This window comes from Dasypus novemcinctus, chromosome 1, assembly GCF_030445035.2.
Source record: "Dasypus novemcinctus isolate mDasNov1 chromosome 1, mDasNov1.1.hap2, whole genome shotgun sequence".
Taxonomy (NCBI): Eukaryota; Metazoa; Chordata; class Mammalia; order Cingulata; family Dasypodidae; genus Dasypus; species Dasypus novemcinctus.
The window spans coordinates 170,410,414-170,427,988 of NC_080673.1; the positions used below are offsets into that span (position 1 = coordinate 170,410,414).

At 36.8% G+C, this 17,575-nt stretch overlaps 1 protein-coding gene across 1 annotated transcript in view; it reads right to left on the bottom strand.

Annotated features, from left to right (window-relative positions):
- The window catches only part of DTHD1 (death domain containing 1), a 72,991-nt gene that overhangs the window by 17,338 nt on the left and 38,078 nt on the right, over positions 1 to 17,575 (bottom strand). The window contains exon 8 of the mRNA XM_012525747.4: positions 11,410 to 11,654. Coding sequence (XP_012381201.3) covers positions 11,410 to 11,654 — 245 coding nt within the window. The remainder of the gene's footprint in view (positions 1 to 11,409; positions 11,655 to 17,575) is intronic.

Genomic DNA, 17,575 nt, shown 5'->3' on the forward strand with positions numbered 1-17,575 from the left:
GCTCCTACTTCTGAAGTATGGTATGAGGATAGATTAAGTTAATGTTTAAAAAGATCTGGGTGTCACTGAGGATCCAACAAATGCTGCTAGAGACACACAAACCAAATGAAGTACATGGACCTTGTTTGGATCCTGATTTTTATTTTTATTTATTTTTTAACAAAGAGATTTGAGTATGTTTAATCCAGATCTTTCTTGGTTTTAAATTCATGTATGTTTTTATGTGATCAGTTTTATGTAGTGCTGTTACACTATTTTTCAATTGCTGCTTACTGCTTAAAAACAATTACTGTTTTTAAGGCTTCAGCATGATTATGGCTTTGTCAGAATTAAATATCTCTCACCCTTTGAGAAACTCAGCTAAAAAAGGAGACAACTTTAGACCCCTGGTGGTCAGATGGGTCCAGTTCAAGAAGTCCCAACAAATCTAGTGAGTTGAGACAGATAGAAAGTAGTGGCTGCAGATATAATGTGAGTAAGGATCCAGATAATTCAGGAAATATAGATGGAATATATATTAGTCCATAAAGATAAGTAACAAAAGCCATCTGAAACAGATAGACCTGAATTATTAATTAAAGTCTTGAGTTTCACTCTTTTTAATCTACCAAATGGGCAAAGCAATGGATATACTACATGGAGTTGCAGTGAGGATAAAATGACATAATGTATATAAAATATTTCAATCAAGCCTGCATTTGGCCAGCACTCCATAAATGTTAATCATTATTATTAATATGCTTAAAACTTTACTCTTATCTTCCAAGCAATTCTAGCAAAAGAAGATGCCTTTGATCTATAAATGCAATCATGTAAGAGATATTATTGATTTTAAAAGCAATTCCACAAATCAAAGAAAGCTAAACAACACTGGTAGAATGTGCATAAACTTTAACCTTCTCTCTATTGTTCAGCTTTTATATTATAATACCAATATGTTTATGTCAGTTCAGCAGGTCTGTCAGTGTACCTCTTCTTTCCCATCCATAGTAGTTTCAAATCCAATACTTTTGTGACAAAGTGAAAGGTAGCACCAACCTTCTTCATCAAAGAATGTTTATACTTTAGGAAGCCTCCTATTCAATTCTGAGCATAATTCTTTCTAGGATATTCTAGCATATTTTTTTTTAATTTCCTGATGGGATTTTCTTCAGTTTCTAGAAAGGGGAGGACTTTTCCACTGAAAGAGTGATATTATGGTTGCCAGGAAAGGCCTGGATAGCTATAAACATCTTCCTTCCAGGCCGGACCACAATGTGCGACATCCCCACATGAGTCATTCATTTCAAGGCATGAAAGTCTACTGCTAACGTAACCATTATCTGGGAGGAAAATAAGTAAAACTTTTGTCAACTATTAAAACTCCTCCTTCAATTGCTTAATTAATTTTCCCAGAATGGATACATTTATTCATTAAATAGATCAACATGATTGGGTTGAATGGGACCTCACATATATATTTTTAATGTAATATTATTACAAAATCAATTTAAAAAAATGTAAAAAAAATAAAATAAAATAAAAAAATAAATGTAAGGGGATATTTAAATAAAAAAAAAAAAGAAACATGATTGAAAACATACTAAATAGTGCAACAAAGCATTACTGAATGCACAAGGAGATGGGATCACAAAAATTAATGAGCCATGTTCCCTGTCCTGAGAAACTCAGTCACAGTAGAAGACCACCATGAGAACTGGAAAACTTGGGTTCAAGAAATAGCTCTGCTCTCCTCTAGCTATTTCCCCTTGGGAAATTTATAAAACTTCTCTGAGACTCAGATTCTTCAGTAACCCAGCTTAATAGTAGAGGAATTAACATGCATAAATGCTTTACCATTTATTAGCAGGGAATAACTGAATTTTAGATATTATCATTACTATTATTATTATATAAACAAAAATTATAATAGACAGTACATTAATAAGTATTCAAAAGCTTTGGTTATAGATAGAGTATAATGCATACTCCTGCCTGGGAAATGTAAAAGTTTCTTCTAGAGAAGTAATGATAGAACTAAGTGTGGAGTTGAAACTGTCAGAAGCACAGCTGTGGAAGGAGTTGTGGGCAAGATCTCTGATGCAAGTCAGACTACGACGCATAAGAGAAGTGAGACTTTACATGGAACTGGAGCCAAAAATAGATGTTGGATAAATGTCAAACATGAAGGCTGTGAGGGGTAAGTTGTAGGGTTGGTAAAGGGCCTTATGTGCTGGGACGTGGACTTCAATCGAATGATATCCAGTGACGATTGAGAAATTTTAGGAGGAGACATAATCATATTTCTTTTTCGGAAAAACCACCTTGTCACTTATGTGAAAGTTAGCCTAGTGAAGAAAAGAAGACTGGCCATGAGCCTTCAAGGAGAAAGTTTTAGTTATCCATAGGACAGAGTAATATTGGGAGAAATAGATATGAAATTCAAGTTTAAATGACACTTCTGAATACTATGTTGTATTATAATATAAGACAATAGTTCAAACCAGAGTCCTAGGAGCCACCCAAAGAAGCCTGTCTCTACAACTCCCTCCATCCCTTTAAGCCCTCCTACTTCCCAGCCCTACACACACTTACTCTATCGCCAAGTCCTGTCGCTCCAAGTCTTAAGTCTCTCTTCACCCTTATTGCCATGATTTTCTTTTAGGCCATTACCCTCTCCTATCTGTGGATTATTTCATCAGCCCCTTATTTTACTATTGCTATGCTCACCTTTTGCTAATTTAAACTTATATACCATCATATTGCTCACATTAAATTTGACCATATAATCCTCTTGGTTTAAAATTTCCAATGGCTTGCCATTATTTATAGGAGAAATAAACTTAATTATAAGCTAACTGTATACCTACTTCTCTATTCTCAACTCTGGCCATACTCAGAAATTCTAAGAATCACATATGCTAATCGTGTCTGGCTTTTATTCCCATCTTGCACATGTGCCATGTGTATATTTTCTACATCAAGTGTTGAATCATATTATTTTGACAAATTTTGACAGCCAGTCCTGCATATAACCGTATCACAGGGACATTTGGTTGATCTAAGCAAGACATTCAAAGCCCTCCATAATTACTCCCCAACTTATTTCAATAAGATTTACCTAAGTCTTTCATGCAGGTCACAATGGCCTATTTATTTTCCTTTCTTAAAACACATTCTGTGCTTTGCCACTCCAAACTTCAACTAATGCAATCCCTCTTGTACAGAACTCTGAATATTCTCTACATCTTTGTTGCTCTATTAAGTGTCCCCAGGTCACCTCAGTCCACAGGGATCATTCCCTCCTCTGAACTGTTCTTGGCCATTTGTCAAACAATCGTCAGTTCCTGCCTTGTGATACTGCTGTATTGTTGTGTTCAATATTATTTATCTCTTACATTGTTTTATAACTTTTCTAGTGTTTACACTTTATTTCCTGTAATGGTTTGTAATTTCCTTGAAAGCAAGAACTTTGCCCTGTATTATTATTATTACTCTTGTTGTTATTGTCATCATCATCATTATTATTTTCAGGCCCTACAAAATGACTCATATATAATAGGTACTTAATTAATATTTGTTCATTGACATGACTGATAAATCTACAGTGAAAAAATAAGTAAAAAGCAGTTTGAGTTAATGAACTAGAAATAACTTTAATTATTGAATTGAATTTACTTATTAAATATTAGAATTTTAAGAAAATAAATGCAAAAAAGTAAATATCTTATATTAATTATTAAATTTTCTAAGACAGGCAGGAATATATGTGCCACCTTTGTAAAAGAATTATCAAAAGCTATATGACAATATGGTGCTCAATTCCTGGTTTAGTTATACTGCCCTCAGAGCAGAGAAAGCCTCCCTTTTATGGATGGGGTCAAGGAAAAAGAAAAAGGAAGAAGGATGAAGAAAGAGGAGAAAAAAGAGGGGAGAAGGGAGGGAAAGGAGAAGAAGGGAGTGGAGACTTGGGGGGAAGGAAAGGACAAAGGGGAAAGGAAGAATGAAATGGAAAGGAAAATTCTCTTGTGATGAAATTGGTGGACAAAGTGCTTTCTACAAAGGATTATAGGATTCTGTTTCTAAATCAACCACTTGCTTCATTTTCCTCCTTTAGCATCTTAGGTAGAATATAGTGAAAAGTATATTTTTCAGTAACATGCTCAAAATTGTGTCTTTGAAGATCATTTTGATGACTTAGAGGAAGCTGAGACTGCAGGTGTGGAAAGCATGTTAAAGAAGAGATAAGGACAGTCAAAATCAAAGCACTATAAAGAATGAGAAGGTTTTTAAAATGTGCACAAGGTTAAAAAAAATGACATGATTTCTCCACTTATAATTATGTAGTGACTTTCTTCTATTATTGGTGGGGATTGGGGCACTGGAACTGACTCTAATGTAGAAAGCATTAAGCTACCATGAGTATACCAGACCTACAAAAATTTGATTTCCAAACAAATTTTTTTCTAATTCACTTTCCTAGTGGTTAGTAATAGTGTAGTAAGCTAAATTTTATTTTTAATCCCTAATATAACATTACAATTGGATAAGTAGCCTTAAAGTATTTTTGCATGCAGAAATTTTAAATAGCTCTGAATCTTCTCATTTGTTTCTCAATACTCAAGATTGTTCCTTAGTGTGGTTAGAAAAAAAATTCATATAGAAAAGGTCATTTCTATTGGGACAGGGAGATGATAATGAAAGTCCAAAGTGGCCAAAAAAAAAAAAAAAGTGGTGATTCTGCCAAACTGAAACTAGCACAAGTATCTGCATACTTCCTCCCTTTGACACAGCAAGTTATTTAATGTGGTGAGAAAGTAAGTGTTGAAGCGGTATCGTAATTTACTAGAAACCACATGTCATGAGATCAGTTTTTTAAAAAAAGGAAGTTCAGGCTAAGCAAAACTTGGGTCAACAGATGGCTTACATAAACATTTAGGTTAGGTATTATTGGGAAACTGCAGCTGAAACAGCCATGAGACGTGGCGTCCTTCTTTCCTTCAAAACAAAACTTCCAACCAGGCAGGAGTAGCAAAAGACAGTCATATCCCAAGGTAGCACAAATGCCCTGGGCACAGACAGTCACATAGGTGTTATGATTTCAGAAGCACAGAAAAGACTTTTACCCACTTCCTTCCACCCACAAATCTTGACAGTTTCTTGAAACTTGCCTTGTTGCTGTCAAAGTACAAATATACTAAGTATGATAACTTATTTGCACATTTTGAGAAGAGGAAGGAGTTTGGGCACAACTTAGGAAAGATTAGAGGCAAATCATTGTTCTTTCAGTCACATATTTTTACATATACTGTGAAATAGATGAGACCAAGTTCAAAATATCAAATTGAAATATGAAATATCACTGGGAAAGTACCTATCTGTCAAATCTCATCACCTTTCTCTACATCTCATGCATACACTTAGTCACAACAGGCTTCCTTTGAGTCCTTAATTAGAAGCTCATTGCCACCTCTGATTCTTAGTACTGCTCACTCACTGCAGTGCTCTCCTGGCCAAACAGGAAGTTGAGCTTTTGCTATTAGTTTGTTCTCAGCCCAGAAGGCATTCCCAGAGGGCCTTACCTGACCATCCCATCTCCATAAGTACACACTTCCAAGTCTGTAGATCATCTGATCTTAATTTATTTTCCTGCTTGGAGCATCTCACATTCCTCCTCTCACTATTTATTTGTATTTAAACTGTTAACTCTATTTATGAATTCCTTCCTTCATTCAAAAACCATTTATGGAGCCCTTGAACATGTGCCAGCCACTATTCTAGGTACTGGTGATTCAGCAGTGAACTAATCCAAGGTCTCTGTCCACTTAGAGCATATCTTCTGGTCATTGGGTGTGGGTGTTCCTACAATATATAATAAGCAAACACATATATGTTAGAAGGTAGCAAATTATTAGAGGTACAGAAAAATTAGGTCAAGGTCAGGAGGATCAGAGGTTGTAGTGGTCGTAGTAGCAGATTGCGAGACTAAATAGAATCAGGGCAGTCTTCAGAAAGAAGGTGAAATTTGAGCAAAGAATTGAAGGAGGTGAAGGTATATCCCAGCAGGTGTCTGATGGAAATCATTCCAGGCAGGAGAAATCACTAACACAAAAGGCCTGACACAAAAGGCTGTGTGGCATATTCAGGGAACAGCAAGAAGGTCATCGTGCCTGGAGCTGAATTAGTGAGGAGGAGAGTATGGGAGAGAAGACCCCAGAGGTAAAGAGGAATCATCCAGAGCCTTTTGCTCTGAGTGAAAATGAGAGCTTTGGCAGGATTAGGAGCAGATGCATGAGATGATCCAAATAGCAGTGGTTTAAAAGACCACTCTGCCCCTGAGTTGAGAACTGACTCTAGGGAGACAAAGAAGGAGTCATATCGCATGGTAGAAACCTTGTCCATCTCGTTCACCACTGGACATCATAAGCACAGTGCCTGGTCCCTGGGATTCATGTTTGCTGACTAAATGAATTAATGCATGAATCAATGAAACATGGAGGCAGAAGAATAAGATACACAGAGACCCTCACAAGTAGATGAGTGATATGTTTTCCTGTCACTGGGAATCAGGCATAATATATTAAGGTCACACCTTATAATCATGTGTTTGCTAGTGTATGTGTGCCTACACCTATTATACTTACATATAAATGCTTACCTCCTGTCTTCTACATGTAAAGCACTTTTAATTTTGATAAATGCCTTGGTTTAACTTATGCGATATGTATAAATGTTTGCTAAATACAGTGCTCATTAATGCCAAGCTCCATATAAAAGGGCTCCTTCCATATTCTGGAAAATAGCACATTTCAATACTGCTTAGCTGAGGTGGATTTTCAAAATCCTGAGTTTTGTGGAAGAAGACTGTTCTCACAAATATAAAGGTCATGGTTTCAATTCCCATTTAGGTACGTTCATTTTAAAAGAGGAAAAAAATTTCCACAGCCACAGATGGTCTCAACCCTGACCAACTTACTTGTCAAGATTTTGCTTGAGAACAAGAAGGGCCAAGAGAGTGAAACTGGAAAGCCCTCTGCTGACTCATCAGAGAGAAAAAGAAAGAAAGTACAGATTGTTAATGGGAGCAGATTCATAAATGAAAGACAACAGATGTTTAAAAGTAGTCTTTTTAAACATGCCCATATAACTTAAAGATTATCGATTTCAAGTCTGGAGAGTTTTAAGGTTTGAAAAATGTTATATTCATCTATTCATTCACAAATATTATGGAGCACCAACTATATGCCAGGCACTGGAAATACATAAGCGGGCAGGACAACGAATGTGCCTACACAATTTATTGCGTGCATTTTCTCAACCATGGTGATATCATCCCTAATATCACTTTTTCATGTATAAAGCACATATACACATTCAGATACAGATATACAGTGTAACTGTGGTATTAATATCTTATGGTGAGGGGTAATTAAGCATAAAATGTCTAAAAAGGATTCTAAGGAGGGCAATAACAGCAACAAATGTTGAGAAACTTTGGTCTATTGGGAAGGAAATAAGCAAGCAATTATAATACAATATAGTAACCGCAATGATAAGGAAAGTACAGGGTGCTGTGGCAGTGCATAGCAGGGAATCATATTTGGGTGGAGGCAGAGGTCAAGGGAGGCTTTCTGTTAGAAGCCACACTCATGCGGGGATGTAAGAGATGCCTGGTAGGAAGTACTCAGGCAAGTGGCTGGGAGTGATGTGCTAGAATCAAGGCAGAGTAAAGGGCTTATGCAAAAGTCCTGGGCAATCCCTAACAGGGATTTTTATTGAGGAAAATCCATATGAGCCCCTAAATTATCTAAATTGACTTATTTTGGCTAATTAATTCATGAACTCAGATAGGCCACAGAGGAAAAACTGAAAACTGAAAGCTGAATTTCGGTCATATTTTTAGACTGTTTGAAAGTCTGCCAAGCTTGTCCTCTTACATAAAGGCCTTTCTTTCCATTGTTTGCCACCACCTTAGTAAGGCCCTCATGATCTCCTGCCAGAGAATTCTAACACACCCTTTACAGGTCCCCCTCTGATCATGCCTTAGCAGCAGAACAGCTTAGAGCTCTCAGGAAGTAATACGTGACATTGAGCTGCCTCAAGGGCAGACCCAATTGGATCCTTCCCCTGTTCCAGGATCTTCAATTTGATCCAAATCGACATCTTAGCCTGCTAATTGAAGAGTATTCTGATGGAGTTCTAGTATCCCTTGAAGTCAATAATTCTTAAACTTTTCTAATCTAACAGAAGCTACACCTCCCTCCATTCATCAAGTTCCAGACACTTTGTAACCATGGAAGACATACACATATAGCCATAAGCAGGAGAGACAAAGTCCCTTAACTCATGGAACTTGCTTTCTCAAGGTGCAAAGGCCAACAGCAAATAACACAAACAAATAAATAAACCAAGCAATTTCAATTAATGATAAATGTTTACAAGTAAATTTAAAAACTAGGTTAGAGAGTGACTTTAGATAAGGAGAGAGGGGGATGCCTCTTTGAGGAGGTAATATTTGATCTGAGACCTGAATGATAAAGAACCAGCTATGAAACTATCTGAGGGAAGAGTATCTCTAGCATAAAGGACAGCTAATTCCAGTTCTTAAAATACAGACTTTTCCATGTCAGGGGTTACTTAGATGCTGCCACCCTTACACATACCTTCTAGGAACCCCAAGATCTCTCTGAAACCACAAGAAAAGAGTTACTGTTTCTAGGACCATGCCACTCTGTACCAAGGGTTGGTTTCAATTTGGTCAGGGCCATGTGATACAAGTTGTTAAATATTCTAATATCACCTCTACACCAAAGCATAGTACACATGAAATTTTTATGCAACTTCAAAGACAATTCTTGATGCCCTAAAATCCATCCTTATATCCTTGACAAAGAATCCTTTCTTGTTGAAGATGCAGCAGCTCATGGCTGTTAAACACATGGGCTCTGAAAGCATATTACCTTGATTTGAATCCTATCTCTGCCACTTAGTTAGCTAGGGAACCACTGGAAAGTTGCCTCAGTTTCGTATAAAATGAGAACAATGATAATACCTCATAGGATTTTTATGAGGATGAAATGATACAATGCATGTAAAGCATTTAGCACAGTTAAGGACACATTAACATTAGAAATTATTGTGGCTATTATGTGAATTGTGAATTCCTGATAAACTGGACAAATCTTAAGATGCTCTATGCCTACTATTCCCATTCAAACTCATTCTACTTCCCTATCCAATCTTCTCTTTTATTTTTCTTTTTCAATAGTCAGTTTTCTATCAATTTACAAAGGTCAGATAACATGCCACAATCACCATGAAATTTCTACTGATTTCAGTTCCCAGAAAAACCATTTTCCTCCAGAACAACTATTAGTAATTTGTTTATACTATTAATCTAATCAGCTAACTGTCTTATGAAGTAGGTGTTCTGCATATTCTGCTAAATTGCAAATTTTTTTAGAGCAGAGCTGTCCCATAGAAATATAATCTGAGGTATACATGTAATTTAACATTTTCTAGTAGCCACACAAAACCAATTAAAAAAAAAAAGCAGGTGAAATTAATCTTAATACATTTTATTGAACCCAATATAACCAAAATATCATCATTTCACCTTGCAATCAGTATAAATAAATTTAATAATGAGTTTTTTTCTACTGAGTCTTTGAATTCTGGCATGTACTTTACACTTGCAACACATCTCAATTTGGATTAGTCATATTTCAGCTGCTTAATAGCCACATGTAGATGGAGGCTCCTCTTAGGGAGAACAACGCTTTAGAGCCTGTATTATCTTCTATAGCTCTATATTTACCATAATGCCTAGCATAATGCATTAACTATTTCAGAAGTTAAATAAATGTTTGTTAAAATACTTATTTACTAATTTATTTATAATCTGTACAAAATATAACCCTTTGTGAACTACTTTTCTGCTATTCATCATACAAAATGTCAAAAAAATAGACAAATTATTTTGACTCTCCGAAAATAAGTGATTTGTTCTTCCCCTGGAGTAACAAAATTGACTTTTAAATTATATTTCTCATTAAGAATATAGTTTAGAAGTACTAAGTCTTAACTTACTAAAAGAAATTGCACTTCCAGGCATAAAATTTATTAATTAATTTGCTTGACACCTTTGGAAAAACAATGGTAATCCTGCTTTCTGATAAGATTAATAATTTTGGATAAGAGAAATTAACTCATGAAACAAACATGGAAAGTTTGGCAATGGCTAAATAAAATTCTCACAGAATGTGTTTAATAATGTCATTTTCCTCCTCAGAACATAATATATCTTTAAAGTGATGTGCTCGGAAATGACATTCAATGTTTTCATAAATGATTTCCCAGTTACTCAGAAGAACCTACAAAATGAACAATATGATATCTGTAGTCATTTACAATACACCATCAGGATCAGATCAATTTCAATTGCTCTCATTAGAATAGCTGATATGAGGGGAGCAGATGTGACACAAGCAGTTGAGCACGTGTCTCCCACATGGCAGGGGCTCCAGGGTTCAGTTCCTGGTGCCTCCTGGGGGGGCAGGCAGATGTCAAGTGAGAACAATGAGCAGTCAATGAGCAGAACAACAAGCAGAGCAGGCAATGAGAAAGAAACAAAGGAGCAAGGAGAAGATACAGCTCAAGCAGTTGGTCCCAGGTTTGGCTGCTGGCTCCTCAAAACAGGCAAGGAGCAGAAAATGAGCAAAAAAAAAAAGCAGATAAAAACAACAACAACAACAACAAGCAAACAGACAAAGAAGCCATCTCCAGGTAAAAAAAAACACAACAGCTGATATGAGACAAAATGGAAACCTTAGTGTGTATTCTCACACTCTAATATGCAATGTACCCACCCTTTTTTTAATCAACTTTATCACTATATATATATATTTTTTAAGGTTTATTTATTTATTTATTTCTCTCCCCTTCTCCCACCCCCACCCCAGTTGTCTGTTCTCTGTGTCTATTTGCTGTGTCTTCTTTGTCCGCTTCTGTTGTTGTCAGCAGCACGGGAATCTGTGTTTCCTTTTGTTGCATCATCTTGTTGTATCAGTTCTCCGTGTGTGTGGCGCCATTCCTGGGCAGGTTGAACTTTCTTTCACACTGGGCAGTTCTCCTTACAGGTCACACTCCTTGCGCATGGGGCTCCCCTACACAGGGGACTCCCCTGTGTGGCAGGGCACTCCTTGCACGCATCAGCACTGCGCGTGGGCCAGCTCCACACGGGTCAAGGAGGCCTGGGGTTTGAACCGCGGACCTCCCATGTGGTAGATGGACGCCCTAACCACTGGCCCAAATCTGCTGCCTATCACTATATATTTTAACCTTATGTATCCATATGCCTGCAGTATGATTATGGTAGACAATTATGAAGAAGTAACAAAATATGGTAAGCAGGGAAATAAAATAACTCACCTTTGGCAAGGTCAATGGTAATTTGAAAATCGGTAACTGACAGTAGTTTTCATTAGGTGTAAGAGATTGATCCAAGCTAGGGGCTATCTTTTCTTTAGGTACTTTGTAACCTATAATGGTACCCTTATAATGAGGACAGCTATAGTTTCCAAATTCATCCACCTCTTTGAGTTGGAGTTCCAGCCTGGGTTTTCTTTGTAAGTGAAAAATAAGCTTGTAGTCTCTTGCATAATCCTTCCCATTGCCTAAACAGAAGTAAAATATATTAGTTACCATTAAGAAATACCACTTTCTCTTATTTTTTAAATCTAAATCATTTAATTTTTAAACTATAATTAAAGCTTTGTTGTGTCATTGCTTCTTCTCAAAACATGACCTGACAAGGTAGGAATAGGCTGAGACCATATATTAAAAAATTTCTCTTCTGTAATTGGATTCAGGTAACTTTTGGCTCTCCTAGATCTAATAATCTCTGGTTTTCTTTTTTTATACCATTTTGCTATAATAAGAAACTTGAAAATATTCAGCTCTTTCAGTATTCAGAAAATTATTCTCACTTTTCAAGAACTATCTTTTCCCTTTCCCCTAACTACTCATATCATATCCCACAATCATGACCTCATAATAGACATCCTAGATCTGCATTATCTAATATGGTACCCACTAGCAACATATGGCATTTAAATTTAAATTTTAATTAGTTAAAATCAAGGGAAATTAAAATTTCAATTCTTCAGTCACTAGCCACATTTCCAAAGTTCAATAGCCATGTTTTGTTAGTGGCTACTTTAAAGGACAATGCAGCTATAGAATATTTCCACCCTCATAGACATCAACAAAGCAGTCCAGAACATACCAGGGGAATAGTTACTAGATTCATGTGCTGAAATTTGTATTAAAACTGGTGGATCCCTCCAAAACAATAACATATAGAAGTCTTCTCAGCACCCCACTGAAAATACTGGGGCTTTGGTGAACATAACCTTTTCTTCATGGTGATACTACCATGACAATCAGAATGTTTTATCTTATCATTGGAACAGAAAAATGAGTGCAGTTATGTTTTCTAAGGCATTGTATGTCTCTATTACCCTTGGCAAAATTAAAAGGAAACTATATTTCAGCAGTTTACATATTTTAGTTATAAATATCTATATTCAAATCCAGCCTCTATGGTTTATGTACACTGTAATATCTGCCTAATTCTTTCATATCTCTGAGCTTCTCCAAGACCCAACATCCTTATCTTTAAAACAGGATGAACAAAACTTATCTCCTAGGATTGCTCAGGGAATGAAATTAGATAATATGGATAAAATGTTTGGTACAGGGCATGGCATAGTTATTGTTCAATAAATGATAGCAAGGAAGAATAGGAAAGAAATATACTTCTTCCATTATTTTGAATTTGTATGCCAAAAACAGCCCAGTTAAATTTTTAAAAGAAATGCCAATACAAAGCTCTTGATGAAAGTCAAAACTTCTGCTCCTAGATGTCTTAAAGTTCACTGTCCAAAACTATCTTTGAACTTTGCTCAGTAAGGTAAGAGTTTGATGATAGATGTAGATGTCACAGCCCTTCTCCTTGTTGTGTCTGCTAGAGGGGCATTTGGTGAATTTGTAATGCACAGTTGTATCCAGAAATGAATAACTTCAGGTTGAGGAAAGTATAGGTATCTCCTTTGCATAATTCTAAATTTGTGAGGCATCCTGGCTAATTGAACAAAGCAGATTCCTAGGAGATGAATGACTAGCCAGGGTTTGCCTTCCTTAAAGTTTCATTCTGGAAAAGATTTTAAAAAGACAAATTCTCTTGAGTTATTAAAATGTGATTTAATAAATTAAGTAAGCTTCTAGATCTTTTGAGTACCATCTGACAAACTCCTTCCTCTATACCACTAGAGTACTATCAAGAAAAGTGTAATGGGAAGCAGATGTGGCTCAAGCAATTGGACTCCCATCTACCATATAGAAGGCCCAGGGTTCGACACCCAGAGCCTCCTGGTAAAGGCAAGCTGGCCCATGTGGTGAGCTGATCCACACAGAGTGCTGGTCCATGCAGAGTGCTGGCCTCTATAGAGTACTGCCCCATGCAGGAGTGCTGGCCCATGGGGATAGCTAGTGCAGCAAGATGATCCAACAAAAAGAGACAGAGAGGAGGAAAGATAGTAAGATGTGCAGCAGATCAGAGAGCTGAGGTGGCACAAGAGAATGATCACCTCACTCCCACTCCAGAAGGTCCCAGGATCAGTTCCCAGAGCTGCCTAATGAGAATACAAACAGACACAGAAGAACACACAGTAAATGGACACAGAGAGCAAACAACAGGGGGGTGGAGGGGATAAATAAAAAATAAATCTTTAAAAAAAAAAGTGTAATGTGTAACCACTTTGGACCCAATAGAATACCATTTAGTACATTTCAACTTCAACCCTTTCAAAAACTATACTCCCTTCCAGCTGCACAATTACTCATAAGTAGTAATTTCTACACAAGATGCAATGATTGAGGGTGAAGCATTGTCAAATGGGTTGATTTAGATCTAAAACTTATCTACCACTTATTAACAATTTTTAAAAATAAAAATCTATAATGCACCTCTGAACAACATTTATATATGAAATATATTAAGGGTTTATGAGCAATAAGCAGCATGATCTTAGTGCTATAAATAGAAAGTGATATTTAATATTTTAAATTGCAATTTTATTGTTTCAAGGACTTAACAGTATATTTTGAAGACTCTTGTCTCAGAAAAAGTAAAACCTAAAAAAGAGAAATTGGAAAAAGAAAGTGTACTATTTTTTTTTCATACACTGGCATATTTAAAGGGTAAATAAAAGCAGAAGACAATTTTTTGTATATCTGAAGTATGAAATCAACCAATAATAGACCTCCTAAAATGCTTTTTCTCCTTCTCAGCATATTCCGTATACAGTCTCTAGCAGGATTTACCATAGCAGCTGTTTAATAAATAGATGTCATATCATGGCAGAGTTTATTTCTATTTGGAGTTAGTTACTAGATGTTGCTTATGGCAAATAGTTTCTTCTCAATAATGGGCTGTGTTAGGTTGAATTACATAGTCCAGAAAACCTGGTCTTAATCTTAATCTAGTCCCATGAGTGTGTACCCATTACAAATAGGACCATTTTTAGACATCATTTTAGGTAAGGTGTGACCAGCTGAATCCCTTTAGGTCTTAATCCCATCCCTGGAGTCTTCTGTTTCATTAATTACATAAAAGAACAAAGTACACAAATCAGGATATTTGCTTTTGCTTAGAAAGGCCAGACCAGGAGATTTTTTGTTAGTTTCTTTTTAATGGGGAACCAAAAAAATCTTATTAAAACTACTGGCTCAAGGTATCCCTATATTCTAACCTCTTCTTCACCATCTCTACCTCTAAGCCATCATCATCTCTTACTTTTTTTATTGCAATGGCCCATTAACCAGACCCCTGCTTCTACCCTTGCCCTTGCACAGTGCAGTGGTTTGAAACTGTATGTACTTCCCAAAAATTGTGTTCATAAATCTAATCAATTCCTATGGATGTAGACCTTTTGATGAGGCTACTTCAATTAAGGTATGACCTATCTCATTCAGGATGGGTCTTAATCCTAATACTAGAGTCCTTTATAAATGGAATGAATACAGAAAGAGGGAGAGGGGGAGAGAGAGAGAGAGAAAGAGACAGACAGATGGACAGAGAGAAGCAAGAAGCTTCTGAGTTTCATTAAACCCAGAAAAGAAGGGAGAGCCTAGTATGTGGCAGAGGAGCGAAGGATTCCTGGCAGCCAGTCTTCAGGAAGAAAGCATTACCTTGATTTGGACATGTTCTCAGTCTCAAAAATTTATTAGCCTGTAAGCTAATAAATTCCCATTGTTTAAGCCAACCCATTTCATGGTATTGCTTTGAGTAACCCAGAAAACTAAAACACACAACATCTTCTCAACACAGTTAAATCCTAATTCAGATCTTGTTGCTCTTCCATTGCAAACTCTTCATGTCTCCCCATTTCACTTAGAATAAATGGCAAACTCTTTGTACTGGCCTACAAGGCATGATTAGTGTTCATGTCATTTCCCACAGTGTTCCTCTTATTCCCTTGGACCCAGTAATTCCAACCTCTTTGATGTTTCTCAAATACACCAAACACATTTCTGCCTCCGTTCATTTTATTCACTATTCCCTTAGGCTGGGACAAAGTCTTCTGAGATAGGATTATGGTTTGTACTCTTGCCTTCTTTGAGTCCTTGTTTAAATGTCACCTTATCAAAAAGGTCTTCCCTGGCGACTCTATTTAAAATTGTAACTTCACCACCTGCTTAGAAACTTCCAATATACTTTCCCTGCTTTATTCTTCTATACTATACTTTTCCCCATCTGTGAAATTGAACATTTATTTGTTTGCTTATTCTGTCTCCCCCACTAGGATATAAGTCACATAAGGGAAGGGAATTTTTGTTGAATGAATAAAGGAATGGTCATTTCAGTTTCCTACACATATATCTAGAAAAATCACTACCCTGGACCAAAAGGCATTCAGGGCAACTTTGAGACAAAACCTCAATTGAGTGTACTAGTTGTTGCAGGTGAAGCTAAAGTATCACTGTATAATAATTTTGTAAAAGCACTTTCCAACTCTTTCTAATTTTGTGTGGAGTAGGGGCTTGGATGCCATGAAATAGGAAGCTTAAGTGCTGAACTGAGCTCTAATCTGGAAAGAATATTGTACCTTGTGTCCAGAAAAATGTCAGAGGCCGCTTAAAAAAAAAAAAAAGGTGGTGCACCCATCATTTCAATTGATTTCAAACAATTAAACAAATAGAAAATTGCAGATATGGTAAGGGCAACAAAGGAAAAATACCAGTGGCTATGAAAGATATGATAAGGAAAGACTTAATCAGGGAGGTTAGGGAAGGCTTCCCGAAACATATTTGAGGTGAAAACTGAAGATAACAACAGGAAAATATCTGAGGATGGGGGTAGAAAGAAACTTCTAGGCAAGGCTCTGGCTGCATCTTTTTGAGATTCAGGGATGTGCCCCAGGCCCTGGTGGAAGAATGTATGTGTCAATCCTCTACTGAATGTCTTTCTGCTTTAGGTGGAGAAAAACCCAGTGAATCTCAGATCTGAGAATGGGTCTCTAGGGAAAGCAAAGCAGAAAGGCTCTTGGTGTTGTTCCTGATCTGTGTTCCTTGAATGATGTTGAGTTCTTCACTATCCTTACATGGAAAGATTGCACACTCTTGCTATGTTTGGATACTCTTAAACTAGTATATGCTCTACTGACCCCATTATAGGCACTAGTACACTCAGTGTCAATGTCTATGAGAAGAACAGTAACTCTCCTATTTAGGGCCTGTGATAAACACAGCTGGCTCTCCAAGTAGAACAGGAAAATCATTTGTAACATTAGTTTGGGTGGGACACTTCTGGTGTTTTACTATCTCTCCTTAGAGATATTGTCCGAGGGTGGACACTGTGGTTTCTGCTCAGGAAGCCAAGTGGGGAGGCATCTTTTCCACCCTTCCTTCCTCTCTTCCCTCTCCCTTCCCTTCTCCTTTTGCTGACATTCTTGTCACTCACTATGTCCTGTCACTGGCACAGATGTCTGAGATCCTGCATGTGGGAGTAGAAGAGGCACTTCGAATTGGGGTACTTTGGCCTCACTTATTCCTGAAGTAGCAGAAAAAGGGCAGCCTCAGGTTCAAGCCTTATTTCTTTGGAAGTAACAAAGAGTCAATGGGCCTTGAAATCATTTCCTAAATCATAGTGAAAATAAGCATCATTTAATTCAATGGGATCCACATTAACTTATAAGTGAATAAAGAATATTACCTCAGGTGAAGTGTTTGACAAAGCTTCCTGGACCAGAACTCTCCATAAAACACATATCCAAACAATCCACAAAACCCCATCTTTACACACACAGTTATTAGATTCTACCCAGCTTCAGGGAAAGGAGTTACAAAGGATGGGACTGAATTAATCAAAAAGAAATTTCTGTGTTGGCAACTCTCTCAAAGATATTTTACTCTATTTTTCTACATAACTGTTTTCTCTCCAACATCTTTCTTTTCCTCTTCTCTTTCTTCTTTCTTTTTTGTTTCTTGTCTTAGCTTTCACTCACTTCTCCAGCCTCCCATGCAGTTTCTTATA